The following is a 24,945-nucleotide window of genomic DNA, read 5'->3' on the forward strand; positions in this document are numbered from 1 at the left end:
AGAACTAAGCTGAACAGCACACACGCCTCTTTACTTCCCACCTCAGAGCAGCTGCATGACTTCCTGAGGCTTATTGCAGTAGCTAGAGATAAACACTCATTTATGCATATAACCTGCAAGTCTCTAGTTGCTATTCTTTCTCCCTCTCTGTTCCCTCCCTTCTCCCACTTTGCACCAGGGAAGCTAAACACTGGCGTGGTTTAAGTAGTTTGAGGACTAATCAGAAAGAGGAAGAAGATTCGGTATATGCTGGCTAGCAAACGTGCCATGCCCTGACCTCTCTCCTCTTGAAAAGCAGCTTTCCTAAAGAGCAGACGCCCTGTGAATGGAGTGGACCATCCAGAGGACCCAGATTTATTCTGCAGCTCACTATCCAGGGCTAGCTCTCCAGGGGACTTACAGTTTGGATTTTCTGAAGATTTGGCTCTTGCTTCAAGGAACAAACTCGACAGGACTTTAAACTGTGAAGCCTGGAATCAGCAGGTAAGGAAATTGGGTGCATGGGGTAAAGTTCTCTGATTTTACCAAATACCTCGGAGTTTGGGGGTACCTGCTCTGCCTTATCTGCTTTAAATTAGGCTGCTAATCTGAATTCTTTCTGTTTCGGTTCTTGGCCAGAGATCTGATCATCGAGTCAGCCTGTCAACAAGTGTGGCTCACTGCCTCTGCTGCAGGCGCAATATGGCAAACTGTCGAGGTGACACTCCCCAAGTCTCCAGGGCCTTTACAATTCAGCCAAAAGTGCAAAACAGATCTTAAGCACCCATCTTAAGGCTGCAGCAGAGCTACTCTAGTGCAGTTCTAGAATAACAGGGTACAGTGACTGCTGCAGGTAAACTGAACAGTTGAGGGCTGACAAGAAGTTTCACGCGTTTAAACTTCTCAGCATCCTATAATTGAGGCAGGATGTTTCTCCCTCTCCCTCGCTCCCTCATTCTTACTCTGGTTCTCATTCTCCCCCTCCCCCACCTCCTCGCTTTGACAAATATAAAAAGACTCAAGCAGGTTAAGCAATTTCCTTGAAGCACATTGCACGCTAGAAATTGGCAAGTTGACTAAAGACTGCAAAAAGAAAGCCTTCTCAGCTGCAGATAAACAGAAGAAATGCCTACGATCTACTTTGTAACTTAGAATAAAACACACTAGGTTAACACAGAGCTAAGAAATCACATGATTTAATCAAACTCTTAGGGCAAGAGCAGTTTTCTTCTTAGCAGTCAGGATTAGCTGACTATTTTCTATGGTATCCGGATAGACTGGCAGGCGCTGCCGCTTTAAATCCAGTGGATCTAAATCCCTGTCCCTACAATTGTTTTGAAATCAAACAAGCTACCATATATTTAGAGGGCAACTAACTTGGATTTGTTTGTAGAGTGTTTTAAGAATGATAGCAAACATTTTATGTTTTATTAAGTATCATGGCCACAGTATATTCTAGCTGAAATTTGTGTCTACACAACTTTAAGTTTATCATATCTGTGGCATCAAATTTAAGTCACTGAAAAATTCTTTCCTGTCATTATTTTACAAATAATACACCAATTGTGACTAAAAGCTACCTGTGTTTACATAGTAAATAAGCCCAATCAACATTATATTTACATTTATGTCCTTTAAAAGTACTGTTTCTCGTTCTGTGCAAATACTAATTATGCTGGTCATTCAGGTCCCACAAAAAAAAATCTAGACCATGATCCAATCAATTAAAACAGAAAGTTCACAGTTTGGGGCAAGGCTGAATCTGCCATGTCAATGTCTTCCTAATTTACTGTTACACGTTTTCACTTCCCATTACCTGCTCTCTCCTACCTTTAATTAAACTTCTAATGCATTTATAAACTCTCTACCTGAGAAGAAAGATCCTTCCATGGTACATGCACTGATAAGTTGGCCTTTGGGGGTACCAAGAACTGGTGATGAGGAATTCTAAAGGGAAAGCACTGATACTCAAGGGGCATGCCCAACTTTGGAGCCTTGATGCCATGAATGATAACTGTAATAATTTCTCAATTAGCATAGCTCTCTGTGGACTTCTACTTTTATCTTTTTGGGGGAGGAGGAAACGCTGGGAATTGAACCCAGGCTTCTGAGCATGCTTAGCAACTACTCCAGCACTGAGCTACATCTCTAGCTTACTTTCGTCTATTTTACTATTTCCTGTGTTCCAATTGAAATATCTCAAATTTATTATAACCCAATAAAGCAAGTATAGTTCAAGCTCAGTAAAAACAAAGTCTTACCTCCAAAGTAGATAAGACATAGTCCCTATGCTTAGGGGAAATTACAATGCTGCTGTGACTATAAAACATAAAGAATGTAACAATGTGAGATAATTAAACCGTTAAGTCCAAAGGTAAAATATAGACCACGTGGAGAAGGCTTTAGAAAGGAGGTAAAACTTGGGATTATGTTGAATAAGTTTGCCTGTGGTAAATGGCAAAAATACTGCAGTGTCTGAATTCCATTTTGGTACCAGAAATAGCACCAGGAGTGAGATTAACATCTGTGGGATGCAGCAAGAATCTTAACCTGGGTGCAGTGAACTGGCTGGGCTGGAAAATAACAGAAAGGAAATTTGAATAAAAGTTCAAGCTTAGGTTGGTGGTACTGAAAATGAGATGAAGAAGAACTGAAGAGACCTGTAAAAGAAAGACTAAATGGAAGTTGGGAAGTGATTAGATTACAGACATTGTTAGAATAGCTGAAAAGTAACTCCAAAATATTAATACTGTAGAATGCAGGCACTAGTGTTAATGCTATTTGTAGCAACAGGTAACCTGGGATAAAAGTGAGAATGTAGGACATGATGATCTCTTGTTTTGACCTGTTAAGTTTGAGGTGATGATAAGAATCCAAGGAGAAATGTCTTATGGGTTATTAGAAATTAATGGCCCCACAATGTTAATGACAGATAAGAGATGGAGACCAATGTTAATCTAGAGTGTGATAACAAAGGGTAATAAAAACTCAAAAATATTTTCAGTAAACAAGTCAAGGACTGAAACAGGCAGTGCCAAAGAAAGAAGAGAGTCCACAGGAATGTGACCCATGAAAAGGTGATTATTCTTCTCCCCAAAGGCAAGATTCTTGGGAGAAGGTACCAGGTTATTTACTTACTTACTTATTTAGAAATTAAAAATATTTACATCCTTTTCCCTTTCCTCCTTCCAACCCCTCAAATATACCCTTTCTTGCTCTCTCTCTCAAATAGGTTTATTTTTAACCCCCACCCCACCCAGCAATAACTAGCATTGTGTCTCATACACATTGTGAACACAAAAATGGCCATTAAATACTCCAACATGGTCAAGCATTGGGAATGTCTGCCTCAAGGTATCTTCCAGCTTGGATTCATAAGTTCTTTGCAGCTACTCCAAACTGTCCTGTGGCGGATCTCAATAGGAAGAAATCTAGGCCAGAGAACTAGGAGTCCATTCTAGGTTTGACTTTGGTGTTCAACCAGCTGTGTTCTTTCTAACAAGTTACTAAATATCAGTATATCTTGGTTTCTTTGCATATAAAATGCCCTAAGATAATGATAGGAGTATTATTTCCAAATCTATTTCAAAGACAAAAGCGAAAGCAACTTCACAATTCAAGGGTTTTGCTTAAAGTGCATTCAATTCAGAAACAAACGCATCACACAAGTGAATGCATGTGGGAGAGTGCAGGGCTAGTTGCTTCCCCGCTCTCCGTGCAACACCTGTAGGGCAAAGGCCTGCTGGTGTGATCTAGCCCAGGCTTGTCACTAACACTGCATGCTGGTAACTGTAAGCTTCAAAATGAATTCTGAGAATAAAATAGCACTGAAGAAGAATTTGCTTGATCATACTACCTTTTACTAGCCTACCTTCATTAAACCCACTGATTCTTACAATCAAAAGCTAAGTATCAAAACAACATTTTACATTAAGTTCATAATGTAATACAAGTACTCCATTATTGTGTCCCAAAGCCGTTTGTAAAACAGTCTATAAAGCAAACCATTTTCCTACAAATAAATACATTATATATATATATGTATGTATACATATATGTATACATGTATATATATATATATATATATATATCATATATCACATAGTAAAATACAAGCACCGTACCGCTACTTTTACCCCTTACCTCAATATCATCTGGGTTTCTGGCCACGTGAACATCTGTGTAGTACAATTCAAAGACTGATGAGAAAAACTTTTCTAGCATGAACGAACACCTGAGAGATATACTACTCAGCCCTACAAAAGAGATTGATTCACAAGGCAGAGTGCTAATTTGTTGGTCCTTAGTGAGGAAATATAACTATTATAAACTAGTAGCATATCCTCATGCCCACAAAAAGCCAATAGAAGAAACCATTTAATCCAGTCAGAGAAATACAGATATCGTAAGTACATTGATCCATATTACAATTGTGGTCCTAAAACATCCTCAAACTAGATTACTTTTGTCTTTCAGAATTCTTCATAGATAGGTAGAGGGCTCTCGTTTAAACATAGCTTGCACTGCAACTAAGTCTTGTACTCTGCTTATTCGTTCTGTTCCACCTCATGGTTGGTTTCCCTTTAGATGAACAAAATGTCATTTTTTTTATTTTATTGCCTGTGGAATGAATACATTCCAAACATTTGAGGTCTCACTTTAACAAAACTTGGCAGAAAAGGAAAGAGTTGACATACAGACTTAAGGAATCTCGGGGCCACTCAAAGATTTTTGTCTGTTTGTTTAATTTTGTGTTCGTTTGGTTGCTTGGTTTTTGGTTTTTTTTTTTGTTTTTTCATCAATTCCCTGTCTATAAAAAGGAGTGGAGAGTATAATTTGGCATCACAATTTTTACTTTTAAAGCCTAAGATTGAATAAGCTTTCTCAGGGTTGGATCCGTGGCCTTTGTTTTTGCAAAGGCTTGTGCTTGTGCTGTCATGAACTAAAACAGGCTAAATGAAGCTTAGCTAACAATAACAACACTCCAGCAGCTCTGACATATCCTATGTACTTGTTCCAATCTTCCTAAGAAGTCTCTGGGTTTCATGCGGTATTAAAAGCTGCTTTTCATTCCACGCTGATTTATGCTTAATCTTAACTTGAATTTTTATTTAACATAAATTATCTCCTTGATAACAGATAATTTACTTCCAAGATTCAGGGTCCAAATACTAAGAGGCTAAGAGCATGACTAAGAACTAGCTGTGAGCAATAGCCATAGTGTTTCAAGGGATTCCAAATTGCTGTCAATTGGCACATAATTATTTAAGTCTGGAAGACACTGAGCCATCAAGTTCATCCTTACAAAATGTTCAAAAGTATGTAGATTTTCTGTAACATATTTCTATCATCTAATCAAGGGGTAGAAGTACCCACCACCACCATATACCCACACTTACGCATTCATCAAGATCTCCATAGCCTTTCTGAGCCTTGCATTTCCCTTCTGATTAGGTCTTACATACAGCTTTGATCTGACTACTATGTGCAGTGAGACACAGTATCTTCAGCTCTGAATGCCACCACCAAAGACTCATTGGACCTTCATAGTGTCCTGTGTTTGCATTCCAACTATCCAACAGTAGAGTGCCTGTCTAGAAGAAGCTCTTGCTAAAGCAACGTCTGAGAGCTGTCACCAGTGCAGCCTCAGCATACCTAGAGCTTTCACTGGCAGTGAAAATGCTGCTAAGCACAGCCTTGGAAACACCAAGAGGAAAAACACTACTTACTGGAATGATAGGATAGGCATATCATTCTGTCTCTGACCTAAGATCTTTTATTACCACAGGGAAAAGCCATGGAATTGTAGCTACAGCTTGACTTTATATAGGTAAGTCCTTATGAACGATGGGATACCTTGTTCCAAACAATCAATAGCCTATCACTCAATAAGTGTTTTTATTACATACTTTTATAAATGCAAACACTGGGATGGGGCTTTGAGGTCATAATGCTTAGGAAGACAATAACTGGCTTTTCTTCTCCTGCCCAAGATGACGTCACTAGGGACACAAGATTCCTATGTGCTGAAAGTGTGATATTAAAATATAGATGGCTATATTATTGGTACATATAATAGGCATAATGTAAGTACAAAATGAGAGAAGTGAGAGATTAGGCATCGAAAATCATTTTCAGAAGGTAAAACCTGAATTCATTCTTGTATGAGGAGTAAAAAAAAAAAAAGCCTTTTGTATTTGTTTTCAGTTTATAAAACACTCATATTGCTAATCTTCTTATTAGTTTATATATCCATCCAACAAATATTAGTGAGTGGCTGCTCTATCAAAAGATTAATACAACAAAATTCCTTCTCTCCATAACCTCAGACTTACAAGATTAACACTACAGTATTTTTCATGTCACAGTAATAAGCTACTGTGGAGAAGAAGAAGGCACTTGGGACTTGCTCAAACAAATTGGGGCTTCACTGAGCTGCACCTTCACAAAATATATTACCTAGTTCTTGCCCCTGCCCAGAAGAAATGGAGGAAGTATCTATCGGAGGAGACTGAACCCTGAGTCCCAGCCTCCCCCACTTCCCCTTCTAGTTTGGCCCTAGCCTAGCCACCGGCGCACCCCCCCTGGCAGTCGTCCAACAGCACACACACAGACCATCATTTACTAGAAAGGTAAAGGAAGTCTTGAGGAAGCATTGGACCCAAAACAATTATAAAAGTGCATCCAGCTACTGATTTCATCTTTTGATTTCTTTTGTTTTTTGATTTTAAAACACATCATCAGCCTCGCCCAGGCCCATAGACAAACACATCGTTGGGTCTTAGATTCTTATCAGCCTCAGACCTAATCAGTTTTGAAACTCATGGTCCTCTGCACTTTTAGAATATTTTCAAGTATTTTTAATAGCCTCTACCTCCTTAGAGGCATCCAAATTTTATTTCCACTTTACACAATTATTTATATTCCTACACAATGGCACCCACATTCCACTCCAAAAAAACTATGGTCCTTGCTCAACCCCCCTAGACACCTGCCTTTGGAAGTTAAGTACTCTAATATGAAAAAGCACTCAAAACTACAGTTACCCTTCTGAAACTGACCAATTAGGAAGAACAGGAGCAAAACTGAATAAAGTACACTCACTCTCATTACTGGGCTCATATCTGCCTAAGTAGTCATGTAAAAAAGAATACTCACAGAAAAAAAATAATTACCGCACAGTGATGAATGAGGTAGTAGAACATTTATATGGAAGCATTCATAGAGGACAACTTCAATCTGAACCTTGAAGTATAAGCAACGATGTCTTAAGCTCCCAGGTTTACCTGTAGCTATAAAGAAGTACAAAAGGATATAGTGTTCAAGTTCCTTCAAGTAGACAAGGAATAAAGAGATAAGGATCCTGAACTAAGGATACAGAGTCAAGTATTTCAAAATAAGACTCAACAGGTCTGATTAAAATAAGGGTGTGGTGGCATCAAATGTGACTACTGGATTCTATGCACCCATAATTAGAAAGCTACTTGCACAATGAAGAAAAAAAGGCAACAGAAAAGTTGCTTGGAGAGGTAACTTGAGAGGAAAGATGGTAGCAGTTGAATAGACAGCTGAAAATGGGAGACTAAAGTTTAAGCAAGTAGTTAGTTGGTAAGAGATTTCTGTCAGCCACGTGGAAGTTGATAAATACTGCAAAAGAAAAGCAAAGAACAGAAAACTGAGCCAGGCATGGTAGCACATACCTGTAATCCCAACACTCAGAAGGCTAAGGCAGAAGGATGGTGAGTTCAAGTCCAGTCTGGGCTACATAGTGAGACCCTGTCTCAAAAACAAAACAAAAAGAAAAGAATAGAGAAACAAATGCTGGCATTTTGCATATCTTAACCCCAATGGCCACCTCAAAAGGCTATCTGCAAATTACATTGCTGATGAGATTAAGAAAAACAATAAGGATGTTGCTTGCTTGCTTGCTTGCTTGCTTGCCTGCTTGCTTGCTTGCCTGCTTGCTTGCTTGCTTGCATCATTCAGCACCCCTGGCTGTCCTGGAACTCTCTACATAGCCTTTCTCTGCCTCCTGAGTGCTGGGGGTGAAAGGTGTGTGCCACTGCATTGGGCTAATTATCTGTTCTTGAGAAAGCCGTCACCACACCATTTCCAACTCCAGTCTTCAGTTTTGCCACATGTTCCACTGGAACATGATCTAAAAGACCCCTCCACCTCAAACTAGTGAAAATTCGTGAAATAACAAAGGGCATATTGTCCATAGATGAGTTAATAATGTGAGTTTCTTTTAACGGTAAAACATAGAATCTTATCAGTCATTCATTGTGTTTCTGTTGCAAATGCAAAAGATTTTGCTAACCACTCAAGAGAGAACTGGGGAAGTAGAATGAGAAATTAAATAGTTGAAAGAGGAAATGTGAAGATGTCATCTCTGTTTCTAAGGAACTTGCAATATAGTTGAACCTACTGGCTCCACTTTCAGCTACAGTAAACCATAACTCAGCTGCCACACTTAAACAGTTTCTTTTTCTTTTGTCGGTATTCCTTTTTCAATCTGCATCTTGTTGTAAGCTTCTCATTACCAACAAGATGAACTCAACTTTTATAGAACGGTATACAGGACTTTTACCAACTTTCTGTGTCCTAATTCCTGCACTATTCCCCAAATTGATTTCTCACTTTCGATCCTCATACTCCAGTCAAGCACAGACACCCACACTTTCAAATATGCGTGCATGCAAACAACCTGCCATCTTACATTTCAGCTCAATCAAATTTCCATATCCCCAAACCATGCCAGGACTGCTTTCTCCTCGTTGCCCTCCCATTCTCTTTTTCAAGGCATTTTCTGACATATACTCACTGCTCATAAAGTAGTTTATTATGTTTCATGTTCATTTGACTGGATGTGGGTTTTCTTTTTCTTTTTTTTTCTTTTTCTTTTTCTTTTTTTTCTTTTTTTTTTCTTTTTTTTGGTTTTTCAAGACAGGGTTTCTTTGTGTAGCTTTGCGCCTTTCCTGGATCTCGCTCTGTAGTTCCAGGCTGGCCTGGAATTCACAAAGATCCGCCTGCCTCTGCCTCCCAAGTGCTGGGATTAAAGGCATGTGCCACCATCTCCTGGCCTGGATGTGGGTTTTCTAAGACAGGGACTTCCTGTGTAGCCCAGGTTGGCCTGGAAGTTACTATGTAGCCCAGGTTGGAGTTGAACTCACAATCCTCCCCACTTTTTCAAGTTTGGGGATTTTAGGCATGAACCATCATGCCCTGTTTATCTGTGTGTCTATATTTCCATTACAGCATCTGTAATGGTATTGTACATTAACTTGTTAATACATCTGTATCTTTCTCTGGAAGGCAGAAAAGTCTTCATGGGGAGAATATATATTGTTTTTCAAAGACCTAAGAGAGCATGTGGATATATTAAATGGCTAATAAAGTATCTTTTAATATAACTAGCATATCACCACAAAGGATAGAGAAATATTTTATGGAGAATATGATGTAAAAGATTGGCTTAAAGGTGGTTTGAATTACATCAGATATGGGTGAAGACAAGAATAGTTTACATATGGCAATGCAGCCTGAGCAAAGGAAAAAAATCAAAAGACAAACAGAGCTAGTCAGAAGGCCATGTTTATAAGCTGTCCACATAATAAACAATGGGAAAGTGACTACAAGGCTTAAATGGAATATTTTTGTACTACTGAATAGTTCTTCAAATTAAATTGAGCACTCATTGGATGCCCTTGAAAGGAATAAGTACTGGCTTTGTCTTCTGCATCAGTGTTCAGTGACACACCTCGAGGTCATAACCTCGACTGTGTGCTACTGTAGAGGATCACCAGACCATTCCAGTGTCCAGGCTTGGCCACTAACTTCCTGTGCTACTTCCAACAATGCTTTTGTCTTTCTGGGCCATAAAGAAAATGGGGTTCAAAAAAGAAAATGGGGTTACATTAGATGTTCTCTGGATGCTCTTCCATCTCTAATCATGAATAAAAACAAATTCATTCCAAACAAACATTTTTAATTGAAAGTAGATTATTCTCTCATACAATACATCCCAAAAACAGTTTCCCCTTCCTCCACTCTTCCCACCTCTCCCTCACCTCATCTCTCTCCCAGATCCACTCCCCCTCCATTTCCCTTTAGAAAAGAGCAGGCCTCCAAAAGACAGCAACCAAACATGACAAAACAAGATACAATAAGACATGTCAAAAGCCTTCATATCAAGGCGGTACAAGGCAACCCAACAGGAGGAAAAGAGTCCCCCAAGAGGGCACTCAGGCAGGGGGATTGGGATCTGTCCCTGGTCTATGGGCAGGCTTCTGGAACCCGGTGCCTGTGGTGTGACACCTTGCACAGCCTTGGTGCAGTGGGAAGGGGTTGGACCTGCCTAGGCTCAGTGTGCTGGCCTCTGCTGACTCACCATGGGAGACTTCTATTTGGGGGATGTGGGGATGTGGGGTGGCTTGGGAAAGAGGGCTGGGGGTGGGAGGAGGGAGGAAGGGGGATCTGTGGATAGTATGTGGAGTGAGTAGAAAATTTCTTTTTTTTTTTTTTTTGGCTTTTTCGAGACAGGGTTTCTCTGTGTAGTTTTGCGCCTTTCCTGGAACTCGCTTTGGAGACCAGGCTGGCCTCAAACTCACAGAGATCCGCCTGCCTCTGCCTCCCGAGTGCTGGGATTAAAGGCATGCGCCACCAGCGCCCGGCCAAGAGTGAGTAGAAAATCTCTTAATAAAGAAAAATGTAAGAAAAAAACAAAAACAAAAACAAAAAAGAGTCCCCCAAGAGCAGGCAAAAAGAGTCAGAGACACACCCACTCCCACTGTTTGTTAGGAGTGCCACAAAAACACCAAGCTAACAGCCATAATATGTGTGCAGAGGACCTGACGCAACCCCCGTGCAGCCCCATGCTTGCCGCTTCAGATTCTGGGAGGCCCTGTAAACTCCGCTGAGTTGATTCAGTGGGCAATATTCTCCTGGTGTCCTCCATCCCCTCTGGCTCCTACAATGTTCCTCCCTGTCTTCCACAGGATTCCTGGAGCTCCTAGAGGAGGGACCCTATTTAGACTCTCTCTGCATAATTCCCAACAAACATTTTTAATTGTCAATCTTTTTTAATCTTTTGGGGGGAGGATTTTTTTTTTTTTGAGACAAGGTTTCTCTATGTAGCCCTAGCTACATAGTGGAACTCACTCTGTAGCTCAGGCTGGCTTCAAACTCACAGAGATCCGCCTGCCTCTGCCTTCTCAGTGCTGGGATTAAAGGCGTGCACCACCACTGCCCGGCTTTGTCAACTTTTTAACTACTATATCAAGTGTTAAATATTACGACACTTTGGAACAAGCTATGATTTAGTGAGCCTTCTTCCCTCCATCTATGACTATTCTGGTCCTCTATTTGCAGCTTCCACAATCTCTTTTCCTCTTTCATGGACATCAAATCGTTTTTCACAGCCTCTTCCAGCAGCTTCCGTTTTACTGAGTAGCTCTGAGATTCCTTTCAATATTCTAATACACATTTCATTCTCATTGGCTTACAGTGTGTGGAAACAGTTTTCATCCTTTTTTATTTAAAATTTCTTTTTCATACAATATTTTTAGATCATATTCTTTCTTCTCCCATAACTCCTCCCACATTCTTTCCACTAAATTTTATATTCTTTTGGAGGGGATATATAAAAAATACCAATGCAAAACAGGGAGCTCATGGAAAACACAGGGGCTGCTTGGTGCTGGCCAACTACTCCTAGACATGGGGGCTGCTCTGGAGTATGGTTGATATCCCAGTGTCATTCCATTAGAGAAACTGGTTTCCCTTTCCCAACAGGCATCAATTCCAAAAAGCTTCTTGGTTAGGGGTGGGATTTTTTGTCTACCTCCCTTTCTCAGGGCTGGAACTTTGTCTGGTTTGGATCTGTGCAGGTCCTGTGCATGCTGTCATAGTCTCTGTGAGTTCACATATGTATCAGTCCTGTTGAGTCTGTTTCCTTGGAGTCATCCACCACCCCTGGCTCTTACAATTCTATAATCTCTTCTGCATAGAGCCTTAAGCCTTGAAAAGAGGGGTTTGATAAAGACATTTACGGCTGAGTGTCCCAAAGTCTCTCACCCACTGCCACTGTCCAATTGTGTGTCTCTTTGGTAGTTGCCATTCACTGAAAGAAGTTTCTCTCATGAGGGTTGAGCAATGCACTCACTGATCTATGGGTTTAGCAATATGTCATTAGGGATCATTTTATTGCTATGTTCCTCGTGACTCATTCTATGATCATGTCTGGTCTTGGATTCTCATGAAATCATAAATCCTGATACTATTTGGTTACTCGTTGAGTAGTATTTTATAGTAGAATATGCATTAGAGAAGCAAATTTGATATTATAACATATTTGTAGTTTTCAAAAATCATCATTGAGTGAAACTTATACTCTTGCTATAGGCTATCAAGAGATTCTGAGGTAGGAGAAAGTGTGATGATGTGGTGTTAATCACAACTAACTTTGCATTTCTGATTTATGAACAAGTTGAAGTTTGCATTCCATACTGACCCACCTCCTTCCCATCCTCCTCTCCCTCCTGTCTCTCCTCTCCCTCTCAGCTGCCCCCTCCTCTTCTCCTCTTCATTTCTCTCTTTTTCCTCTCTGTCCTTCTTCCTTTCCCTTCCCTTCCCTTCTTCCTCTAATCAGCACATTCTTGATTGGTATTTAACAAACTGCATAAATATGCTTGCTAGCAACCTTAGTAACATCACCTGTCTCATTTAAGTTTTTCAAAGTTATTCAGAATTCTAGCCCCACCCACCAGTTGATAACATCTGCATAATTCCCTTTCTTTTCTTTTATTCAAGATGTGAATAGCACAGAAGTAGCTAGGGCTAAACCAGTTGCTGTATTATTCCTGGACCAATAAGAACCAGGTGTCATCCTTAAGTGTGACTCCTGCTACCAATTCAATGCCAAACAGAAACACCTACTGAGAGCTTAGTGTGTTCTGAGCCACGGATTTTTCTTGCTAAGAACATAAGATGTATAAGATATATTCTCTCTCCTAAATAGATTCAGTTAAACTAAGCAAAATGCATAGATAGACACATGGGCACTTAGAAAACATTTTTAATTACTATGCTATATACTATGTGTTTTATATATACATATATATATATAGTTGTATTATATGTATTGCTTTGTTATGCAGGGGAGGAGTTTAAACTAAGCTAATTGGTTTGTCTGTATAAAAATGACTAATTTCTTGTTAATATGCTTTAGCATTTAGTATAAACTTACCTTGAGACTATATATAAACATCTTTCTAGAATAAAGCTAAATTTAGAGTCAGTATCAAACCCTAGCCATTAAAAATTTAGTTGGATCTCAGTACATTTATTAAAATTAATTAAGCTAGCAGTTTGGAGTAATTTAGATAAGCTTCATGAAGCATTTCATCTTGTTCTGTTTATGATTAGACCATAAGTTTTTAATTGTGTGGGCAAAGCCAATTTTGTCCAATGCATGTTAATTCAATTTATAACTTTCATGTGCCATTTATTTACATAGCCACAGGGCTAACTTTCAATTTACCCTATCTACTAAGAACAGCTAACTGGTTAAGTGTGCCTGAGAGACATGTTACTTGTACTATTGTTTTGGCCACATTTGGAGACATACGGTACAGTTTGCTTCTTCAGATCAACAGTGCTTCCCTCTTGGGTTCTTTTTCAGTAGAATCTTGTTACTTTTTTCAATAGCTATACTCATTTACACACAGAGACACAGGAGAGAAAGAGAGAGAGAGAGAGAGAGAGAGAGAGAGAGAGAGAGAGAGAGAGAGAGAGAGAGAGAAGATCCTTGCCTTTAGTTTTGTTACCTTATTTTTGCATAAGTGACAACGGAATATCAGAAAGATTAAGCAACTTGCCCAAGATCACACAGCTAAGTATAGATGCAACTACGATCCAAATGTAGAACTCTTCTCATTAAAAGACTACTATAGTTTTACCTCTATGTCTATTTTTCTTACCTGCTTAGAAAATTAAGGGTTTTTTATTTTCTTGAAAAAAGAATGATTTGCCTTATCTGTAAGAAATAGTCTTCATACTTACCTGACAAGGAAGACACAATGATCAAGAAGGTGGTCTTCCCAGGGCTAGACTCATCCATTGCACTCCAGATGTGCTGACCCCTGTGATTTCCCCAATGTGGGAACCTCAACTGCATCATTTGGGTTAGTGGGGGACTGTGTTGGCACTCTTCCCAGTTAGGATAAATAAGAAGAGTCTTCTTTCATAAAACAAGGAAGTTATTATAAATAATAATATACACTATAACTGAAAGCCTCCATTGACAAAAAATACCTAAAAGACAGTATATACATGAAATGGAGTAAAATTCAGCCTTAGTAAAGAAGGAATTTTAATAGCATGGGTGTATACTGAGGGTATTATGCTAAGTAAAGTAAGCTAGTCACAGAAAGACAAACACTGCATCATTCAACTTACATGAATTGCCTAAAACAGTCTCATTCACAGGATAGAAGAGTAAAAGGCAGTTGTCAGAGAATGGGGGAATGGGATACAAGAAGCTACTAGTCAACAAATGTATTGTTTCAATCAAGCAAGATGAATATATTATGTGGTCATTTTGTAACACAAAAACATTTATTTTTATTGTATTTATCTAATCAAAATAGTTTTGCTTCCTTACAAGAAACATATTCAAAGGTAGTCAGATACAGCTGGCAAGCAGCAGAGATGTCAGAGGCAACTTGGATCACTAGGGAAAAGGGAGCAAGTTTGCTTGCTTCTAAGCATTTGAACTCAAAAATTATCTTAAAAAAATGACCTAATTCTGCACTTTGGATCCCAGAAGATTAAGAAATTTTCCAGAAACTCACAGGAAATAACAGTTGTTTTAAGTGAAATTTGGGATCTTTACATCATGGATTCCACTTAGTTTAAATAAAGCCAATTAAAAAACCTTTTTTACTTGGGAAGAAAATGACTAGTTTATTTAGGTTTTAAAGGCTCAGGAACAAATATTTCCCCATTAAGGAAAAGACATTCTTTCCAGCAACCCAAACCTCTTTCTTCGAAACTGTGCAAAGTAGATTTCAAGCAACTGCTAAGATCTGGGTGGATAAATAACTGGTCCTGGAACCCTGGAGCCATGCGATCAAGCAAGATGGGCACCTGATACAGGAGATGATAAAAAGGAACAAACAATAACTTCAGAGTTTAATGAAGCCCAAAGCTAGTTGTTTCCCCTCGGCTCAGTATTCCCAAATGTGAAACTGGGAAAACAGTGGCATTTACTTTACAGAACTATCTTCAAGTTTATAGAGTAAATGTATGTAACTCTGTAGTGTATTTTAGAAAGTTCGGTGTATAGAGACACACAACCTATATACGAATATGAGTTATTAGAGCTATTTCTATACTATCAGAACCAGAAGTGTAACTTTAAAAGGAGTAAGCACAGAGAGGGGTAGCTGTGAGCCCTGGCAAGTAGAGCAACTTCTAATCATAATAGTTATCATTTAGTTTAGAAAACAGCATCATATCTAGAACAATCGTGCTGCCTTTAGATTGCAAACAATTATGTCCCTGTTCTTTACTGCAGTTATAAATCACTTATATTACATGCTCTCAAGAAAAAAAATAGTCCTGATCTTTACAGATTTATTGAATGGTAAATTAGAAGGGACTTTAGAGGTCATAAAATCTAACCCTATTGTATTACAAATAAGTAACGGTTTGACAGAGAGGAAGTGATTTTCCAAAGATCACTTAATTAATCACCCACCACAGCCTGAGGTATGATCCAGGTCTGCTGGCACTCAGTCCTTCAAATTTCCAATCATGGTCTTTCTCCTTACAAGAATTCCCTCTCATTTTGAACACACATAATAAAATGATACAGAAAATGGATTAACTCAAATCAACCAATATTTAAAATGCACTATATACTATGGCCAGCAGGAAATATAAAATTAATAAAATGTGCTTACTGCTCTGTTTGTGCTAGTGGAACTCCAGCAAGAGTAATAAGGAGCTTTATATTGAATGATCACAGATGACTATGACAAATCAATAAATAAAAATCATCAAGAAAGGTACAAACAACATATCACATCATGTGCATATCAAAGGAGAGAAATATTAAATTGGGTTGATGGTCAAGAATGACATTTTGTTTTACTAAAAACAAAAAAGGCACCAGTACCATTTCATTTAGTAGAAGATACCAGCCTTGGGACTCCTTAGGTCAAAATAATACATAATTGATTCATATATACATATATACATACATACATACATACACACACACATATATATATATAGATATATATATACACATGTGTGTGCCACATCTACAAAACTGTAAGCACATAAGTTGAGCCCCTGTGTTCTTACAATATTTCTGAGCTCTCTTATTTACTTTGTTAATTATTCTCTTATTTGTTTTTAATGTATTCAAAGTATAGCAAGCAAATACTCTCTCACTTATAGGAAAATACCCTTTCCTTTATAAGAATAAGGGCTTTATAAACTTTATTGACAGAACATGAGCCAAGTAGAAGAATTAAATGATTTGAATCAGAATCATGTATCTAGGGCTGGGAAGTATGGCTCAGTGGATAAAAGCACTTATACAACCATCAGAACCTGAGTTCAAATTCCCTACACCCAGGAAAACCCAGGCATAGCCACACACACCTATAACCCCAGCACTGTGGGTAGAGGGATCAAGACAGAAAGATTGCCTGAGCTTGCTGGCCAGTCATCTCAGTTAAAAAAGAACATTCCCCAGGTTCAGTGAGAGACCCTGCCTTAAGGGACTAAAGCAGAGAGTGATAAAGACACTTGATACCATCCTCTGACCCGCATGCATACACCACACACAGCATATGTATATACTACACACAGACACAAGTAAACACACACACACACACACACACACACACACACACAGATTGTTGTTGGTATAATACATGCCTAGCGTTGGTAAGGGCCTGGGTTTCATATTCAGCACACACATACACACAAAAATCACATAATTATCTTTTTACTTCAACACCTCTCCTGCATATGGTTCCAAATAGCAACATCTTATACTAGCAGAAGCTGCTGTCAGAAACAAGAGTCTGCACGTAAACTCAAAGGCAAAGAGGGGGCAAGATGAGGAATGACTGAGTACCGAATGCCTGCTGTATGCAAAGCAAAGAATTGAAAAAGAACTGGGATTGCCTCACAGTTGTGAACTTGAAGGAAAAACCAAACTACACTATGCCACAGACAATGTGCCACTTACTCATTTGTTCATAGAAATGTTATGCTACATTATAATGCACAGCTACCATGGAAACGAATAAGTCCTTTGTACGCTAAATTTGTAAGATTACACTTCTCATATATGCATTTTAGAAATACATAAGCTTTCTTTTTGCTGCAGTCTAAGGAGAAACTCCAGCTTTGTTTAAACAAAAATCTATGACAATGCCAAAATTAATTTTCTTTCTAGACTGGATGAGTGGAATCACATAATTTTATGATCAGAAATATTTTATATGTTTAATATTCATTTAGTGTATCTTTATCAGTGTATTAAAACATGGGGAAAGCAAATGAGAAGAAAAAAGTTACTGCCTGATTAACAAAATTTAAGAGCTAACTCTGAGTAATTCTCAATCGGCAACAGACACTTGACCCAGACTACAGCAGGTTCTGAGGGTCGACTCCTTACCTGGAAAAAGGAAGACAATGGAACAGGGAGAAGAAGCTGGAGACGCTCTGAAAAAATGGTTTTCTAAGTACAGGGTGAACACATTTTATACCTTTGAATTTCCTTTATTTTCTTTTTTACTTCCATTTTTTTGTCAGTAGATTTCCTTTGGAAAGTTCCGGCCTGTGTCTACTTTATAAAAATAAACTGGAAGATGTTTATTTTATTAACATTGGGACCACACATAAAGACAAAGTGGCAGCCTCTGGGGACTCTTGCTGGCAGACAAGAATAAGGGTCGCCATAACACAACAAAAATGGAGAAGTGTCAGGTTGCTACTGCCTCGGGAAAGCCTTTCTTTACTCATTTCTGACATATTTGTTGTATCTGTTTGATTTGCAACAGTAATTTTGTTGAAAGGACACACATCCCTTAAAGTTTAAGTATCTAATGCTCTAAAACTATTGCTCTCCAGAAGTATATATGTTAAACTAGTGACCAAAACCAACAAGTGCTATTATAGGTCCGGGGATTCAAGCTCCATTAAGCCATTCTTCTTTTAAACAACATTGTGCTCCAAGCAAATTAGGAAACTTTTGTTTAATATTCTAACTCCTATTCCTAGCAAACTAAGTCCTTGGATGAGAATTTCCAAATTATTCCCTCTTTGAACTTTTTAATTAAATCTTCATAGAGAAAATGTGTTTTCACAGAAAGAATTATTTTAAAACGTTGTGTTCATCTTTAGATGCAAAAGCTGAACACATACATCAGCAAACATCTGTGACTACTCATGGTTCCTATTCCAAGTCTCCCTCCCCTTGGAAATGTAAAAAAGGATGAAGGAAAAACAAGGAGCCATGGAAGCCAATGGGCAGCCCTAAATCTGTCAGTATAGCTTTGATGTGCCATCACACTCTGGACCTGTACTTAAGGCTGCTAAGTTCCCATGACCCTTCCGGACTGCTCTTGAGGTCGGTCACTAACTCCTTTTTGTAATCTACGGTTTCAGCTTGGGCGTACTCTGACGGTCCAACATAAGAACAGTGGGCACAATACGAAGGAAACTTTGTGAAGGTACTGCAGTGCCAGAAAGAGGTACGGCTCCAGTTTCAGAATGAACCCAGTTTGTTCAATTTGCAATTTTCTTAAATAACATTCTTCATCATCTGTACGGAAATAAAGTCGACACCATTTGTGCTTACTGCTTCCTTTCATTAATGAATTAATAACTCCTTTGCTTTGTGCTAAGGTGGCTTTTACTAGACTTATGACAAGCAGCTCCAAACAACTGAGTTATTACTCCTCAGCAGCCTCTTCCTTCCCCAACTGTGAGCTGTTTGAAGGCAGGACTGGGTTCTTAAGATATCATAGGCTTCCAAAGGAACTCTCTATATCCATCTCCTAGGGGTCACGTCATTAGGAAAATCAGTAAATTATGCAAAAACTAATTAAGTGCTGTTCAGAATTTTATGTCATTATATATGAAATGACTACTTTACACTAAATGATCTCTACCCCTTTAAAAACCAGTCCTTGTTTGAAAATTCTATAATTTTCTTTTTATGGCTTAATATAAATAATTGGTTTGATTTGTGTGTAAAGAAAGAATCAAACCTGACTACTGAAATTTACAAGGAAATTTATTCTCTTTCAAAGAGCTCTGCTGGTTATGAATAGAACTAGATGGCATTCATTTCTTTGTGTACTTTTCATTGTTATTTATCAGCTCTATTTGGCATCTTTTGTTCAAGCAGTTGAGAATTTCAAATTTATTTGCAATGAGCAATGGATGAAGAAATAATTTGTATATCAACAGTGTGGGTATTTTTAACCCTTAAAATTAAGCTTTATAATTTAGAATCTTAGTACTTTAGGAAGCAATTTGTCTACATCAGCATCTTTAGTGTTTAAGGTTGAAAAGACTTTAAATTATAGTGCAATGAGACTGTCACTCTAAGTAGTTTCAAATGGATAATTATACTTTCAAATGGTAAGGTTTCTATCATTCCAATTGACACTGAGCATTTATGAACAAAGAAGATGAATAACTGGTCCTGTATAAGGCACTGCCTTATTTATCAACCGGAGAGTCTGGAAGGGAAGATAACACAGCACTGATGTGCAAATCAGTCTGAAAATTCTCTAGGATTTCTATAAGGATAGAAATTTCTTTGGATGGACAACGAGAGAAGGCATAGTTTAAAAGGCGCAATTCAGTCTGGACAATATAGGACAGAAATGAGGTGGTGGATGTGGTTTTGATTTGGTCTGTGTATTCGTTTTGAGCCAAGGTCTCCCTATGTGACCCAAGCTGATCTCAAATCCACCATCTTCCTGCCTCAGCGTTTCAAGTGCTGGGTTACAGAAATGTACCACCAAGGTGGGCTTGAGGTGGAGCTGTTAACTAACCTACTTCTTAGTGGCAGTCATTTCACAGTACATACAGATGTCAATCATCATTCAGGAAGTGAGAGTAATAATTTCATGGTGACAACATAAGATCGTGTTGTATGTCATATTATAGACACATATTTAAAAGCATGCTATATTGATTTCTCAAATACTGTGAATAAAACTAAAAAGGGGAAAGCTATATCAAAAATCCCAATAGCACCATCTAGTGCCTCATAGCATAAAACGACTCAGTTTGAAGAAAATACCTAAAACAGTATCAACAAAAAAGATTGGGTTAATTTGGGGAAGTTTCCCTTCCTTTACCTGAATTCAGAGAACCAATAGGAAAAGAAACCTGGAGCACAAATTGAAAACTAATGCAGGCATTAGGAATGGTGGGCTGGGTTTTCCTCTGTAGCCTTAGAATTATTCCTCTTCATTTTTAAAAAATCTTATATTAATAGTTCTTGGTGAAAATGGCATTTTTCAATGCTAAAAAAAAATAAATAGCTGAAATGACAAGCTGGGTGGATGACACATCACGAACAGCAGATGAAACTGTTCCTGGTTGGAAATGTGGCAAGTTGTCCCACCCGCAACAACTGCCAGAGCTGTCTGTATCCATATCCCCGCTACGTGGACAAGGTCCATCCTATTCCACACTAGCAGCACTTGAATTCCTGAGCATTCTTCCAGACAGCTTGTTTACCAGGGACCATGAGCTACAGAAAAGTCGACAAATCAATAAGAGACTAAGTATTGAATTGCTTCCACTTTGATAAGTAAGTAAAAGGATCTGCGGAACACTGAAGAAATGACTATACCTATGCTATCTCATCCCTAGCTCTTGCTAATCAGAAGTTGCTAGCTTCTGGAATGAATTTGGATAGACCACATAATCGTTTGCTATGAAAGAACTGTGTATGGTGGCTAAGCTCAAAGCTTTGAGTACAAGTCTGAGAAGAGAATGGGAATGAGCAGCTACAACAATTTCCTCACCCAACAAGTATATTCTGACCAATTAGGCCATATCTTTCCCAAGAGCCTTAAATTATGGTACAGATTTTTCAACTATAAATTTCACCCTCTCTGAAACTTTTTTCTCATCATTATTATAACTTTGTGGCCACTAGGTTTCTCCTGCTGTGGTGTTCTATGGTTCTAAATAGAGTTAATCCCAGATTAAGAATCTCTCCTACAGGAGTGAGTTTCACCAACATGAATTAGATCATTTTCCCTGGGTATGATCTGCATCCACAAGATGTTACATAGTTTTCTTTTAGGGGAAAGCAAATATTTTTGTACCAATTTTAGCTGCTAACTGAACTTAAAGCTCTTATAAAGCAATACATTAATAATTAGATGATGATTGATGATTATGATAAATACATATGTACACACACACACATATATATAGTATATTTAAAGTTTTTTCTGTAAGTGAAAAATCGCAAATTCATTTGAAGGGAAATTTTATGGAATAGTGCTAGCGCAGTACGTCTACAATATGAGGGGGATATCTTGCCTAGGTCTTGGAGATTAAGAATTCTCTCAGGAAAAAAAAAAAAAGGATGTGAGAGGAGGAAAAAAGTTTTCTTCATGTCTGGAGGACCCAGACCTTCCTCTTGGGGTCAAAGTTCAAGTGACTCCCTCCTCATAACGTGACAACAATTGCTTCCAGCTGTGGTGGATGTGCATGTGAGCAGCACTCATTGGACTCAGTGGGTTATTTTTAAAAAGGAGAGAAACAGAGAACATGAAGTTGGGAGGAAGACGTGCTGGAAGGGGCTCGGAGGGTGAGGTGGAGGCCAGGAATGATCAAAACACACATTGTGTATATGTATGAATATGTATTTTCAAAGAATAATAAAAATCTATTAAATATTTTAATTACACATAAAAAGTATAGTGACACTATGAAGTGATTGACGTGCACTACAATGTAAAGATCTAGTTTAATTAACAAGATCTTTTTCATATGTTGTAGGCACCAGGCAAACATTCCTGGATAACATGGATGGAGCTGAAAATCTGACAGTATCTTCTGCCAGTAATAACACATGCCATGGCACGATCGATGAGTTCCGCAATCAAGTGTACTCCACAATGTACTCTATGATCTCTGTTGTGGGTTTCTTTGGCAATAGCTTTGTGCTCTATGTCCTCATAAAAACGTATCATGAGAAATCAGCCTTCCAAGTATACATGATTAATCTAGCCATAGCAGATCTACTGTGTGTATGTACATTGCCTCTCCGCGTGGTCTATTATGTTCACAAAGGCAAGTGGCTCTTTGGTGATTTTTTGTGCCGCCTCAGCACCTATGCCTTGTATGTTAACCTCTATTGTAGCATCTTATTTATGACAGCCATGAGTTTTTTCCGGTGTGTTGCAATTGTTTTTCCAGTCCAGAACATTAATTTGGTTACACAGAAAAAGGCCAGGTTTGTGTGTATTGGAATTTGGATTTTTGTGATTTTGATTAGTTCTCCATTTTTAATGGTTAAATCTTACCAAGATGAGAGGAACAATACTAAATGCTTTGAGCCTCCACAGGACAATCAAGCTAAAAAATCTGTTTTGGTCTTGCACTATGTGTCATTATTCCTTGGCTTCATCATCCCTTTTATTGTCATAATTGTCTGTTACACGATGATCATTCTGACCTTACTAAAAAATTCAATGAAGAAAAACCTGCCAAGTCGTAGAAAGGCTATAGGAATGATCATAGTTGTGACAGCTGCCTTTCTAATTAGCTTCATGCCGTATCATATTCAACGAACTATCCACCTTCACTTTTTAAACAGTGAAACTAGACCCTGTGATTCTGTCCTGAGGATGCAGAAGTCAGTGGTCATAACCTTATCTCTAGCTGCATCGAATTGTTGCTTTGACCCTCTCCTATATTTCTTTTCAGGCGGAAACTTTAGGAGAAGACTGTCTACATTTAGAAAGCATTCTTTGTCCAGTATGACTTACATACCCAAGAAGAAAGCTTCCTTGCCAGAGAAAGGAGAAGAAATATGTAAAGAATAATTCAAACCCACCTCCAGTGCAGAACAACAAAAAGAATTTCCCTAACAATTATTTTCCTAAATCACAATTTTAAAAGTTTTCCATTATGACTTATAAATTATTAAATATATCTCATTTATAAATCCTATCATTTGATATTCCAAGTGTTCAAAATTCAGTTTATCACTGTGAACTAACCCATAGATTTTTTTTTTACTATTCCCCAAAAGGTAGAAAATATTTGTGGTTCTGAACTCTAAAACTGAATATGAAATCAAGATTTTTCCTCTTCAAATAAAAGGGATTACAAAGGATATGAACTAGAATTTTGAGTCCAGCTTTTAAATATAGATTTAAAATTAGCAAACAGTCATTAGTCATCCTAACATGTCCCTTTACATGCATGCCATCAGATGAGACCTGGAGATGACCCAGAAGCTACAGAATTCTACGGTCAGCCTATTCCTTTGTAGCACTGACTAGTGAGGCAAAGTAGAGCCCTATCTTCCAGAAGAGAATGTTCAAGGCTAGGACAGACCAGTATTCAGCTAAATAGCTCTATAGGCTGCCTGCAGTTTACAATCTGGAAACTAAAGAAGATAAGTATGATCAAAAGCCAGCTTGTCTCCACTCCTCTTCTACCCTTGCTTGACTCAAGCCCCCAATGTTTTTCTTGCTCGTTGAGGTTCCTATTAGAAATTCAATCCCCGCCTTTAATCCCAGCACTCGGGAGGCAGAGCCAGGCGGATCTCTGTGAGTTTGAGGCCAGCCTGGGCTACCAAGTGAGTCCCAGGAAAGGCGCAAAGCTACACAGAGAAACCCTGTCTCGAAAAACCAAAAAAAAAAAAAAAAGAAATTCAATCCCAACCCAAAATATAATCCTTCCTCAACGAGTAAGACAACTGGCGTTCCCATATATGAGCAAAAACAATTAAAATTCATCTGAAAGAAGGCTACCTTTCTATATGAGTTTTACTGTAATCAAAATTTACTATATAAGATAACAGAAGAAAAATTTGAATATCAGTCATTCTTTTAAGAAGTGCATTTATGTATATGTATATAAATATATGTAATCTATCTTGTTCTATGATATGCATTTATAGCTAGTTAATTATTAGATTTATTGTTGTTTTATACTTTCTACTTTTTTATTAGCATGTTGAATGTAATATCACTTATTTGCAGTAATTTTTATATTATAGCGGGAAGCTTTGTTCATAAAACAAACCATTGGAAACAGCTTGGTTGTGACTAAAATATGATATTCATTGGCAAAGTTTTGCTGAAGTTCATTCTGTTCTTAACTCTGAGTTTCAAAAGTCACATTACCTCAGAAGAAATAAACGATAATAGAGATGGAAAAAAGGAAAACCGTGAATGGAGTTCTGTCTGCATCTGCCACATGTGAGCTTTTTCTATTTCACTTCTACTGCTGTGCCCCTTGGGGAAATAAAAACAATACATAATGAAGAGAGACCTCTAAGGATCAGAGATAACTAGAACTCATTGATTTCTGTTGAACACATCTGAAAACTGGCCATACCTATATTGTTTCCTCTTGCTTGAGACAAATATCAAATATATTTGTCATATGACATCAGGTCTCGTTTTCTACATTTCTGCTTTGCACCAATATGCATAGTGTGGTAGAAGGGTACAACACTGGAAGCCAGGACACCTGCATGCTAAGCTGGTCTCTATTAATAGTTATATAACCTTAAGCTAGTCCTATACACACAGAATTCCAACTTCCTCAGCTGTAGGATGAGAACGATACTTGTTTTGCCTTTGTTGTGGGCCTTTGCAGAATTCAAATACAATTAGATACGCTAAAATTTTATCCTAAAATATATAGTAAGATATCATTTTA

General features: G+C 38.2%; 1 protein-coding gene and 1 non-coding gene across 4 annotated transcripts; both read left to right on the forward strand.

Moving 5' to 3' along the window:
* On the forward strand, window positions 1-24,945 carry Cysltr1 (cysteinyl leukotriene receptor 1). 3 transcript variants are annotated; one of them, XM_076562915.1, is made up of 4 exons: window positions 2-483; window positions 5,768-5,809; window positions 18,673-18,758; window positions 22,045-24,945. In XM_076562915.1, the coding sequence occupies exon 4, from the start codon at window positions 22,071-22,073 to the stop codon at window positions 23,091-23,093; it is 1,023 nt and encodes a 340-aa protein (XP_076419030.1). In that variant the 5' UTR covers window positions 2-483; window positions 5,768-5,809; window positions 18,673-18,758; window positions 22,045-22,070; the 3' UTR covers window positions 23,094-24,945. The 3 variants fall into 3 exon arrangements, with proteins under 3 accessions (XP_076419031.1, XP_076419030.1, XP_015841747.1); XM_015986261.3 differs by lacking the exon at window positions 5,768-5,809; XM_076562916.1 differs by lacking the exons at window positions 5,768-5,809; window positions 18,673-18,758 and having other exon boundaries at window positions 1-483.
* LOC121825959 (U1 spliceosomal RNA) lies at window positions 14,033-14,195 on the forward strand. The gene has a single exon (XR_006068320.1). It is a non-coding gene; the product is annotated as a U1 spliceosomal RNA (small nuclear RNA).

This window comes from Peromyscus maniculatus, chromosome X (genome assembly GCF_049852395.1).
Source record: "Peromyscus maniculatus bairdii isolate BWxNUB_F1_BW_parent chromosome X, HU_Pman_BW_mat_3.1, whole genome shotgun sequence".
Classification (NCBI taxonomy): domain Eukaryota; kingdom Metazoa; phylum Chordata; class Mammalia; order Rodentia; family Cricetidae; genus Peromyscus; species Peromyscus maniculatus.

Excerpts from the sequence above, each read along its gene's own strand:
- Cysltr1 (XM_076562916.1), top strand. The coding sequence starts at position 22,071 with ATGGATGGAGCTGAAAATCTGACAGTATCTTCTGCCAGTAATAACACA.